The sequence below is a fragment of the Lactuca sativa genome, chromosome 5, assembly GCF_002870075.4.
Source record: "Lactuca sativa cultivar Salinas chromosome 5, Lsat_Salinas_v11, whole genome shotgun sequence".
Taxonomy (NCBI): domain Eukaryota; kingdom Viridiplantae; phylum Streptophyta; class Magnoliopsida; order Asterales; family Asteraceae; genus Lactuca; species Lactuca sativa.
Window position 1 is genome coordinate 85,773,446 of NC_056627.2, and position 13,145 is coordinate 85,786,590.

The following is a 13,145-nucleotide window of genomic DNA, read 5'->3' on the forward strand; positions in this document are numbered from 1 at the left end:
AATCGGGAAACAACAAATGGACAGAGAGAATGATTATAATCCATGTCTCAGTACATATGATATCTAGAATGGAGGAATATACGATCCCTTATCTAATGGACAAGTCATTGACAAAGGTCAGAGTTCATCTACAAGTTCAGAGTTCGACAGAAGCTATTGAGAGCTACGATTTCCAGTCAGTTCTTGAAGTCATACGCAATAATAGTTTTAGACTTATCCAAGTGGGAGACTGTTGGATTAATGTCTAAGTCCATAACTATAATTAGTAAGACTTGACCCGACCCGGCATGGTCCATTTGGGTTGCATGACATCATGCATTTGGATAGACTAAAATGAGAGAAATAACACTTAAGGTTTGTTAATATATTATAAGTTCTAATATATTAATAAGGTTATTTAATTAGTATTGATCAAGAATTAATTTGGAATTAATTAAGTGATCAAAAGGAGACTAATTAAATATATGGGTTGATTGTGTAAATCATTCATTCTTATATATGTGGGCTTGTGATCCAAGATTCCTTATGTTGGACTAAGTCCATGGGGTGACCCATGGATGCTCCATGGAGGTTAAAATCCATGGAGCATAAGGAATGGTTAAAGTCATGAGTTACATGGTGTAACCCTAATAGCCACCATATAAAAGAATCCCATGGCTCAAGAAATCGTGCACTATGTGTGAGGGTGAGGGCTAAACGATTTCATGGAGTGTTCAAGTTTCTCTCAAGTTATTCCAAGTGTATTTGGTGTTGTGTGAACCATTTGAGGTGTTACACTTGGGGCACTAGGCACTCAAGCTTCATGAAGACATTCTACATCAAAGAGGTATGTATTCTACCTTGTTATATTCATTGTTTATGTATGCTAGATTAGGATAATACCTTGGATGTTCATATTTGCATGTATAATAGAGAAAACATAGATCCAAGGTATTTAGGGTTGCATGTACACTTAGGAGTGTTAGAATGATCAAAACCCAACACATACATCCCCTATGAACCCTCGCAACCCTGACGGTCGTATCATCTTTTATCTCTACATCAAGACAAAATTGCAAGAATGGTCCCTGTGGTATGTCGAAAAATGCTACTTTGGGCCAAACACGTTTGGACTAGCACCAATAGTCCAAAAGTTATCATTTTGTTGCGGTTTTGGTCCAAAACAACTTAAAAAATCTAAAAATGACGGATTTGCCCTTTTCCATTTGTTTTTTGCTTTTCTTTTTGTTATTTAATTATTTTATAACTGCAAAATATAAAAAATAAAATAAAATCTCTCTCTCTCTCTCTCTCTCTCTCGTTGGTTGAAAAGAAATTAACGGGAGGAACCTTAATCAAAGAAGCTCAAGAAAAAGATGCATCTTCTCAATCGGAAATTCACCATAATCCTGCCCCAAATCCAACTTCATCTGTGAAATCCACCTTCAAGATTTGTGCATCGATTGTGTCAACTGTGCCCGCAAGAAATCGCTCGTCCAGAATCCACCACTGTCGTCGTCATCCTCTATCTCCTTTGCTTTGACGAAGACTTCGCCTTTGCAAACCCTACATCGATGAACATGAAAACAAACCCGAATCAGTTCGTCTCTCTTTATCAGTTCTTCCTTCACCAGTCGCCCCCTTTCTTCAGATCTATGTTCCTCCCAAACAATGGGTTGAAGATCATAGCGGTGGTCGTTTCGAGTTGCTAGGGTTTGCAGCACCTCATTTCTTCTTCAGATTTCTAAGTAGACACATACACTCAAATGTGATTCAATGAAGGCGGAGAAGGTGAAGGCAGAGAAACCCTTTCTCTTTATGGAGGTTTGCCACAGACGACTTCCTCTCCCTTCTTCTCTGATGACAACCTTTGTAAAAACCTTAGTGCAACCCTTTCTCTATTGTGGCGTTTGTGTGGGTGTCTAATGCTTTTCATATCTACTGTGGTGTTTGTGTGTATGTGTTTAATCTCTTGTTGGTCTTGTTCGAGTTTGTGTGTGTATTTAATCTATGTGTGCGTTTGTGTTAAATCTATTGTAAAATTGATGGATGTTTGTGTTAATCTGTGTGTTTTAATCAAATTTCATTTGTGTATGTGTTCATCTTATTTAGTGTGTATACGTGTTCATCTTATTTAGTGTGTGTATGTGTGTGATTAACTGATCTGATCTGATTTAGTGTATGTATGTGTGTGTTTGTCTGATCTGATTTTGTGTGTATGTTCATCTGATCTGATTTAGGTGGAGATGGAGATGATGGACTATGGTGGTGGCGGGTGGTGGTCGAACGGTGGCAATGTCGGAAGATTTTCTGGAGAGTGGATTTTCCTTAGAGGTGAGGGTCTGGGTTTTGAGAAGATGTTTGTAATTTGAAGAATTGATGAATTGGTTCGGTGATTCATCTTTTTCGGCTTCAACTTGTAGAGATTATGATGTGCTTTTAATGGAGAGCTCGGTGAGGAAGATGATGGAAGAGAGGGTATATTCGTTGTTATCCTGAGAGAGAGAGAGAGAGAGAAGAGAGAAGAGAGAGAGAGAGAAGAGAGAAGAGAGAAGAGAGAGAGAGAGAGAGAGAGAGAAATATTTTATTTTATTTTTTATATTTTTTTAGTTATAAAATAATTAAATAACAAAAAGAAAAGCAAAAAACAAATGGAAAAGGGCAAATCCGTCATTTTTAGATTTTTTAAGCTGTTTTGGACCAAAACCGCAACAAAATGATAACTTTTGGACTATTGGTGCTAGTCCAAACGTGTTTGGCCCAAAGTAGTAATTTTCGACATACCACAGGGACCATTCTTGCAATTTTGTCCTACATCAAAGGGCAATCCAACTCCCCCAGAGCTCTACTAAATCGCTTGCTAAGTGTGCGCGACACAAAAGATCGGTTAGACCTAGCTCAAACCGTACCATTGCCGATATTCCGTTCACTAAGAACGATCCTATAAACAAACACACAAACATGAGTAATAATCAGAAATAATAAAGAGATAATGGGGGAGATACATACCCGTAACCACATCAGGGGCTGCACGTGCCTCCTCTGCTGTCAACTGGAAGGCTCTGCTCTCCGCCACTGGCGCCTCAGCCCGGCCCTGACGGCCGTATGTAATCCTTAAATTGGTATGAGCGGGTGCCACCACCTGTCCTGCTGATGCTAGACTTGGGCACTAGGACTTATTGTGTCCCCTATAATTGCACTGAAAGCAAATCTAATCAGATGTAATAGTGGTGGTGGTAGTAGCAGTATAATCACTGCTGACATGTCCAGTTCATCCGCACTTGAAGCAGCCCAAACTACCCGCCCTACACGGCCCCTCATGCCCCCTGCCACAGTGGCTTGGCCCTACTGGCCCTTCACTCGGGAATCTACCGTAGACTTTTTTCCCGAGCCCTCCGTGCCAGACACTGCCTCTGGCTTCCTCTCACGAGCCCTCAAAATCATATCCTCTAGCGTCCTGCAGTTGAACCAGCTCATAAACTGTCTGATATCACTCCTCAACATCTCATGGTATCGGGCCTTTTTCATCTCCTCGTCCGCTACGTATTGTGGAACGAGAAGGGACCTCTCCCTAAACTTAGCAGTAATCTCTGCCACTGTCTCTGTCGTCTGCTGGAGTAGCCCTGTCGAAAATACCCGTTACCCGAATTACCCGCCCGATTTTTTCGGGTATCGGGTAAATCGGGTCGGGTAAATCGGGTATCGGGTTAGCTTTTTCGGGTATTCGGGTAACCCGATTTTTTTTCAGGTCGGGTAAAGGGTATCTTAGTTGGGTTTCGGGTTTACCCGATTACCCGATTTTTCCTTAAAAATAATGGCCCAATACTAAAACCCATTTATGATCCCTGTATGGTATATGTCCGATTGTCTGTAATCCGCCTAATTCCCCTCCCAATCCCCTCATTCTATTCTCTTTACTCTCCACAACTAGATTTTTTTTTATTAAAAAAAACCCTCGTCCGTCATTCCTCGTATCGTCAACACCGGTCATCAATCGTTGTCGCTGGTCATCAGGTCATCGTCACCGGTCATCAGGTCGTCGCCGGTCAGCAGCTCGTCATCGCAGGTTAGTTCTCAGTCTTGTACCGGTCATCAATTCTCGCCATTTATTTTAGTTAATCATATGATATTAAGGTGTGCAATCTTGGTTTCTAAATCTGATTACTTCGATTTTAGCTATACACTTTGATTTAGTGTGAAAAATCGACCACCAAATATAACTAACGATTTCAATTTTGAAGTTAAGGTTTTGTAGTGTGCATCTATTTCTTTTTTATTTTTAATTCCTTTATGCTGTGTTGCTCTCCTGTTTGCATTCTGAATCTTGTTACCTGGTTATGTTCAACTTTTGGTGTTCTATTTGCATTCTTGAGTTTTTTTATGTCAAACAAATGAATGGTGGATCGGTGTACTGTAATGTAGTATAATAAATTTGTCATAAAGATACATTATGGGAATTAAACATCTTTTTTTAAAATAGATGTTTAGTAACGACAATTGGAATGTAGTATAACAAGGGTTGTTATAAAACTTCTCTCACAAAACCTATCACATATGATGGAAGAAGAATTACTGTGAGACACCAAGTTTGGCACAATAAGTTAAATGAGTTCTAGATATCACCTGCTCTATTTTTTTTTTCTTTTTGGGTAATGTAATAATAGTGAATAATGACGAATTGTTGTTTACTCTTTTCAAATTTATTCATCTTTAGACATGTAATAATTTTGTTTTCTACCGAAGTTTTTATTATCTTAAACAGGTAAGTTGGATAGATAATATGTTAAATGATCTTAGTCAAATTGTGTAATTTTTTATCATGATCTTATACCGATTTAGACAATAAACTATTATGATCTTTTTTTTCTTCATTATTATGTTTTTAACAGTTTTTTTGTTTTGATTTTTTTTTTTGTTTTAGATGTCAAAAACGGATGAATATATTGAAGTGGATGATGAGACGATTGAAGTTGAAAATCCAACCAATGATCAAGTTCCACAAGAAAATGTTAAAAAAACTAAAGAATTTAATCCAAGATCGAAAGTTTGGAAAGAATTTGAAAGGTATAAGGACGAAAATGGTGTGCAAAGATGCAAATGTAAGCATTGTGGTGGCGGGAAATACAAGTGCGAATCAAGTGGTTATGGGACCAAAAATCTAGGTTATCATTTGACTAAATGTAAAGCTTACTTGGATAAACTTAGTGGTGGGCAAACACAACTAGTTTTCCAATATGGTGATGAAAACAAATTGTCAACTTGGAAATTTGATCAAAATGATAGTCGGAAGGCTCTAGCCCACATGTTAGTAGTTGACGAACTTCCATTTAGCTTTGTAGAAGGTGCGGGCTTTAGGTATTACAATAGTGTTACTCAACCATTGTTTAAAGTTCCATGTAGAAGTACAAGTGCAACGGATGTCTACCAATTGTTTGTAGATGAAAAAGAAAAAATTCGTGAATTTATTAAAAAAAACATTGGTAGAATATGTTTGACCACTGATACGTGGACTTCTAAACAACAGTCATGTTATATGTGTCTCACCGCCCACTTTATTGATAACGAATGGAAATTGAAAAAAAAAGTGCTGTGTTTTTCTTCTCAAGAGAGTCACCGTGGGGTTGATATTGGAAAAATGGTTGAGAAATGTTTAATGGAGTGGGAAATAGAAAATGTTTTAACAATTTCTGTTGACAATGCAAGTGCAAATGATGTGGCAATTGACTTCTTGAAAAAAAGTTTTCAAAACTCCAACAAGTGTCTTCTAAATGGGAAATGGATGCACATTCGATGTGTTGCCCACATTTTAAATTTAGTGGTGCAAGATGGCATAAAAAAAGTTGATAAGGCGGTTGAGATAGTTCGATGGGCGGTTAAATGGATTAGACAATCACCTTCTAGAATTCATAAGTTTACCGAGTTTGCTAAGGTTGCTAATCCCGGTATAACAAAACACTTGAAGAGAGATGTTCCAACAAGATGGAACTCTACTTACCAGATGTTGGAAATTGCCCAAGCTTACGAAAAAACTTTTGAGAGATATGATCTTGAGGAATTTGATTTTCGGTGTGAAATTGAAAAGGCGGGTTTGTCGATTCCTTCATCAAGCGATTGGGAAAGGGTTAGGAATGTATGTCATTTTTTAAAACCTTTTCATGATGTTACATTGAGGATTTCTGGGACACTTTATGTGACATCAAACACATGCATTGAAGATATATATTCCATTCGTACGCTCTTGGATGATGCTATTTCCGATTCTAGTCTTTGTGATATTGCATTGGCCATGAAAATAAAGTTTGATAAGTATTTTGGCGACATAGAAAAAATGAATTTATTGCTCTACTTTGCTTTGATTCTTGATCCAAGGAACAAAGTAAAGTATTTGGTTATACTACTTGAGGATCGTTATGGAGAAAAGGGGGTGGAGGCCAAAAAGAAATATATCATGGATTCTATGTATGAATTATATAATGATTATATTAGAATTCATTCTCCAAGTTCTACTTCAAGTACCGCCGAGTCTACCACTTCATCATCGATACTAGGGAAACGCCAAAACCCGGAGTTTATGGCACCTAATCCCCCTTTGAGAAATAAACTAAGAGAAAAGATGAAGACGAACATAGTTGAATCAATTGGGGAGTTAGAAAAGTATTTGCAAGAGAGTGTTGAAGACGACTCAGAAATGTTTAGTATTCTAGATTGGTGGAAAGTGAATAGTCCAAGATTCCCGATTCTATCATTGATGGCAAGAGATGTGTTCGCCATTCCCGTCTCAACCGTGGCTTCGGAATCCGTTTTTAGCACTAGTGGGAGGGTTTTGGATCCGTTTAGGAGTTCTTTGACTCCTAAGATTGTTGAAAGTTTAATTTGTACACAAGATTGGATTCGGGGTAGCATAAGTGACACAATCGATTATGAAAAAGATTGGGAAGAAAATCAAAAAATTGACAAAGGTAAATGTTTATCGTTGATTATTTTAATGACTGTAAATTTAATATCTTTTCCTTTTAATACTAACACTATTTGACTTTTTTTTATATAGAATTGAGCAAGATGAAGTAGTGAAGGTGCAAGAAGAACGAGTAGTTGCAAGAAGAACAAGTATATTTATGAATGTCTTTTTGAACATGACATGTTATTATTTTTATAATATGTAATGGTTATCTATGTTTTCTAGATTTAAAACCTGAGTTTTTTGGTAAATGCAAAATACATGCATATACATTAATATCAAGTAATTTAAATGGTTGACTTTGGTTGTTATTATTTAATCAAAATGCATTTGTGTATATTTTTCTTTGTCATTCGATTTTGGCTTATTTCTAGTATTTTAGTTTACAAATCTTTCATCTAAAACAATGTATAATAAATCTAGTGTAAATATTAAACTATTTTTTTATTCTATTAGATTAGATTAAATTGACTAAAAAATCTCAATGTTCAAAGTTAGATCATGACATATTTTTTTCATTGAATTTATTTTTAGATGCCAATAAAATCTATTCAAAAAAAAAAAAAAAAATCGGGTAATACCCGAATTACCCGAACCCGACCCATTACCCGAATTACCCGAACCCGAATTACCCGAATTTAATTTGGGTCGGGTAACGGGTAATTTTCTTAACATGAAAAACCCGAATTACCCGACCCGAATTACCCGAAACCCGAAAATTTTACCCGATCAACACCCCTATGCTGGAGATCCTGGAACTCCCTACTAAGCTGCTGCACCTCAATAACAGGTGTGAACTCAGCCCTAAACCTGATCCTGAAATCACTCCAGGTCATCGCATCCAAAACTGTATCATCACCAATGGCTCGTCCAACCTCCTCCCACCAATCACGTGCCATGTCCTTCAGAAGACAGGACGAAAGTCGAACCTTGTCCCCCTTGAGACATTTGTTGGTGCGGAATGCGTTGGCGACATCCGCCAACCATCTGGTACTCGCAATGGGGTCCCGAGCCCCATGATAGTCGGGAGCTCCACAATTTTTGAACTCGCTGAAAGTCAGTGTACACGACCCCATCATGGCCGCCACCTCAGTGCGGAAAACACTCAACCTCTCATCCAAAAGCTCAAGAATGCCCTCATTGATCGTGCTAAAGATCACAGGAGTTGGTCTACTATGCTGCACGTGATCTCTAAGGAGATGAACTCACTAGTCTGCTCGTCTACCTGCTCATCTCCAGGGCCTGAGCTCAATCCCTCACCGGCACCTGAACTGCCAACTTCTGGTCTAGGGAGTAGAACCAGCATACTGAAACACATCATAACAAACATCTGAATACTAACATAACTCGACGGATCACATACACTACAAGTTCCCTGGATTCATCTCAACCTTCCTTGATTTGAGTACGGATCATTTGCTTTTAGTAGTACGAGCCCATACTACCTTCCACATCTATCCGTACTTTCTTCAAGAACTGCCTTGACTCCACCAAGCCCTTTCTACTACTACTACTGCTTCATGCGCTACTCTCATCCTAGGCTTGCCCTAGGGTAATCACCACCCCACTCTCCGCCATCAGCTGCATAAGATGTCCCTACCGTCTTCCCCTAACTAGCTCGCGAATACTATTACATATCACTCAGACTAGATAATTCTTCGAATGAGAGATCCTACCCTACAACGGTTGGACTCAAACAAGATCTGCGAAATAGAGTTGGACCTAACCTTCTGAAATTATTTAGTCCTTGTAATATGTAACTTAACACATTCGTTTACCAGTTAGTAAAAGACAACTAGAACTCCTAAAAGCACAAAGCAAGCAGCATTCGAGCATTGGTGCACATAATCAAACATATACTTCTCAGGCTATCCCTGACTAAACTGTACTAGCATGCAATTCTCATAAAGCCGATACACATATAACAAACACATAAGGCATCCTTCCAAGATCCTTAGTCCTAATCTAGCATGTTGTTCTCAAAAGGCTGATAAACATATCATAACATAAACTTGTATGGGTAATTTGGGAGTACTTACTTGAGCTCGGCTGATTACATGCACCACACACTTTTTCTCTTTCAAAATTCTTTCCATTTTCTAAAATTCTTTTCTTTTTCTTAAAGTTCTTTTTATAAAAATGATTTTCTTTTCAAAATTTTCATACAAATTCCTTAGTTTGAGTTCAGACACCCCCGAGAGTGTGCCCGAATCCCTCAAACCAAGGCTCTGATACCAACTTGAAACGTCCCAAAAACACAATCCAAAATTTTTGTTTTTAAATCATTATTAAAACCATAATATCATCGCCATAGTATAAATTCATAAACCATGTGTCTCAAAATATCATAATATCTGTCAACATATCAAGATCTCATATCAAATATCAGAGTAAATCTCCCAGGCTAAAGACTATGGTGTGTGTTATGCGATCATCCCGAGCCCTTCCCTTTGCTAGTGGAAGTAACTGAAACCAAAACTGAAAACCGTAAGCACGAAGCTTAGTGAGCTCCCCTAAACTACCACATACCATACAAATAGCATTCAACTAGGAGATACGGGCCCAACCCACTCTCATGGATATTCGGGCCCTGCCCACACTCCGTTGTCTCGGAGATTCGGGCCCCACCCACACTCTGTTGTCTAGGAGATTAGGGCCCCAACCACACTCTGTTGTCTAGGAGATTCGGGCCCCGCCCACACTTCGATGTCTAAGAGATTCAGGCCCCACCCACACTCCGCTACTAACATGTATACAACTATCACACAGACAACAAGTATATCTATGAAGCAATCACATAACTATACTCAAATAATACTACGAGATTCGGGCCCCGCCCATACTCGACTGCTAGGAGATTCGGGCTGCGCCCACACTCACCTACTAACATATCACATATATGGGCCAAAAAATCGAGTGAGGAACCCCTGGTCAAAGTCAACATCCTAGTCAAAGGCAACCTTCCAGGTTGACCTAACTTGCTGAGTCAGCCTATTGACTCGTCGAGTTCTAGAACTCAGAAACCCTAAAATCACGACTCGGCTCGCCGAGTCACCCTATGACTCGTTGAGTTCCTAAGCTACCCATCATTGCGACTGGACGAACAAACTCGTCGAGTCGTCCTCAGACTCGCCAAGTCCTAGCATAGTAAAAAAAGGGACAAGATGATTCAACTCGTCGAGTTCCTTGACAACTCGCCGAGTTTCATGAACATCATCGAGGGTCCTTGATCGGACTCGCCAAGTTCCCATATTAACTCGTCGAGTCCATTGCAGATCTAACCTAAACAGCTAATTTCACACTTCTAAGGCTCTAAAATACAGATCCAGATCGTTTCCATGGTCCATTTCTATAAAGTTGGAGACTTGATGGCTTTGTACACCTCAAATGGACCAAAACTCAAGTTATAGCAACCTACTTCCAGGAAATTGACCATTTCTTGGAAAAAACGGGTTCAAGACCTCTTTTATGGTTTTAGAGGCTAAATATCACAAGAAAAAGGGATTCATTGGCATACAACCCATGGAGAGTAACTTATCATTTTCAAAGGGATCAAAAAGACCCATAAATCAACACTAAAAGAGATCTAAGCTATGGGTTATCAAGCTAAGAGCTTTTTTGCCTCAGAAGGTTGCCAAAGATGGATGAAATCCTAGATCTTGATCTTCTCCACTCCAAGCTCTTCCAACTCTCTTCTATATCACAAAACACACTCAAAACCTCAATAATCTCTCAAGAATGAAGCTCACAATGAATTAGGGTTTTAGAGGACATAGAGGCTGGTAAGGGAGGCCCAAAAGGGGTTAAGTGGCTTAAATAGGGTGCAAAACCCCGACAATAGGGTTTCCTCCTAATAGAGCTACTCGTCGAGTCCAGGCTTCAACTCGCCGAGTAGACCATTTAGAACCCCGCGTCCAATCCGGCATCTACTCGACGAGTTAGGGCTACCAACTCGTCGAGTAGCTTTTTACAAAGTTAACATTAAATGAACTGATGCATACCAGGAATGGGGCATTACACCCTTAGCAGCTCCCACGAAACCCTAATCCTACCTTGTGTGTTCTTGGAGCTTAGAAAGCCATTAGAAGAGCATTTTGGTGTTTTTGAAGAATGTATTCCCTCTTGAAAGTTTATTGGATAAGAGTGAGCTTTTAGATCCAAAAACTCATCAGCTTTTGGCTCTCATTAGAGGTATAAAGTCTTAAACTTGGTGGTTATTTTCTTAGATCCCTTTGAGTTGAGTTTATGGACTCTTTAGGTCCCATTAATGAAGTCCCTTGAGTCCATGTCGTTTTGGGAATTTAAAGTTGCCCCTCTCAGTGTTATTTGGGACCTAGAGTCATAAAGTTGTCATTTTTGGGGATGAAATCCACCAAGTCAGTGGCTTTATGGGCTTAGATGTTAAGTAGGGCTTAAATCTGTAATATGGACCATTTGTTTGAAGCATTAAGTGCTGAATAACAAAAAAGACTTAACAAAAGAGTACGTTGGGCATACAAACTGGTACACGCAGGGTACAGGTCATGAACCAGTATGCGCTGCGTACAACTGAGTACGCCCTGCGTACTCAATCAAAGTGGGCTTCACATATGTGGGCTTTGGTTTGGGCCATTCCTTACACTTTTTACTTTAGGCCTTAGTGGACCATCAAAAATCAGACATTTTGGGCTAAGAATATGTTTGGGCTTAAGGGGAAGGCCTACTTGAGGAGTTGGGCCCAATTTGGAAAATTGGGCCATTAGTGGGCTTGGAAAGGCTAACTAGTAATTGGGCCTTTATGTATGGATTTGGGCCTTAGTCATGGACTAGATAGGTAAGGGGCGCAATGGTATTTTATCTTAAGCTTAGATTAAGGGATTTGACTGGGTGTTATTATGTACTGATAGCTCAGGGAGTCGTCAAAGCAGTCGCAAGAGATTTCTTACTGTGAGATTCAGCATTGAGGTGAGTTTCCTCCTGTTTGACTGGGTCGAAGGCACCAATATCGGCCCATATTTATGATTGTATGTTTTCCATACTACGGTTCGATGTCGGGCGGTGCCCGATGAATGTTTGTATGCTTTTCGGATTACGGTCTGATGTCGGGCGGGGCTCGAGGAATATGTATGTTCCGGACTACGGTTCGATGTCGGGCGGTGCCCAATGAATGTGTGCATGTTTAGTTATACTTGTTGTCTGTGTGATACTTGTATGTGCCTGGTTAGGGAAGTGAGTGTAAGTGGGGTCCCGTATCTCACCACTAACTGAGTGTAGACGGGGTTCCATATCTTACCATTAGCAAAGTAGGGGCGGGGCCCATGATAGATGAGGCCTTAGGACTAGAACTTATAGATATGCGTATGTTGTCTTTATGTGCTAGCATGATTATGTGATTTTGATTGTATATGTATAACGGACGAGACCTAGTGACAGGCAGGACCTGGGATAAACAAATCTGTATATTGAGTGGGGCTCGATGCCAAGTAGAGCCTGATGCCGGGCGGGGGCCCAGTATATGTGATTATGTGTGTGGTAGTATAGGGAACTCATTAAGCTTCGTGCTTACGGTTTTCAGTTTTAGTTTCAGGTACTTCTGGTAGCAAAAGGAAGAGCTCGGGATGACTGCATTATACACACTACGATGTTTAGCCTGTAATGTTTACTCTGATGTTTTGATATTATACTCTGATTTGATGTTTGGATACTTTGACTTATGGATGCTTTGATAATTATGGTTTTATTTAATAATTAAAAATGAAATTTTTTGTCATGAATTTTGGGATGTTACAATTCATTTTCTATTGTTTAAAGTTTTGAATTGCGGCTAATTACATGAACTACTTATGTATTCTGAATGTTGGCTTATTAAGAACTCAATTCAAGTTCTTATAGTTATTGTGTCGAGCTCCTTTTTTCACCCAATAAAATTGACTCAAAATCTATCTGCTTAATACATGATTAACTTGTGGATATAGCATAATAATTGTATTGATAACTTTTATGATATTTGTGATTAGGAGATGATGGAATGGAAACACAACAGTAAAGTTCCCATAAATCTTTTGAATAAATTAGTGATCAAAAGAAATCCCATTTCCCGGTTGATTTTTGTTGTTTTATGATGATATCAAGCCAAATCCTTCAAAATATGCTAGTTGGATGCTAATTTAGGGGTGTTATCAAAGTTTGTTGCTTTAAAAGCTCTTGAGTCATGTATCTCCTTCTAACC

The 13,145-nt window shown here is 39.1% G+C and overlaps 1 protein-coding gene across 1 annotated transcript in view; it reads left to right on the forward strand.

The window, feature by feature from the left end:
• The window catches only part of LOC128134162 (zinc finger BED domain-containing protein RICESLEEPER 2-like), a 44,887-nt gene extending 37,840 nt beyond the window's left edge, over nucleotides 1-7,047 (forward strand). The window contains exons 2-5 of the mRNA XM_052771630.1: nucleotides 2,220-2,342; nucleotides 4,901-4,972; nucleotides 5,084-6,938; nucleotides 7,028-7,047. Coding sequence (XP_052627590.1) covers nucleotides 2,220-2,342; nucleotides 4,901-4,972; nucleotides 5,084-6,938; nucleotides 7,028-7,047 — 2,070 coding nt within the window. The remainder of the gene's footprint in view (nucleotides 1-2,219; nucleotides 2,343-4,900; nucleotides 4,973-5,083; nucleotides 6,939-7,027) is intronic.
• Nucleotides 7,048-13,145: the final 6,098 nt, after the last annotated feature.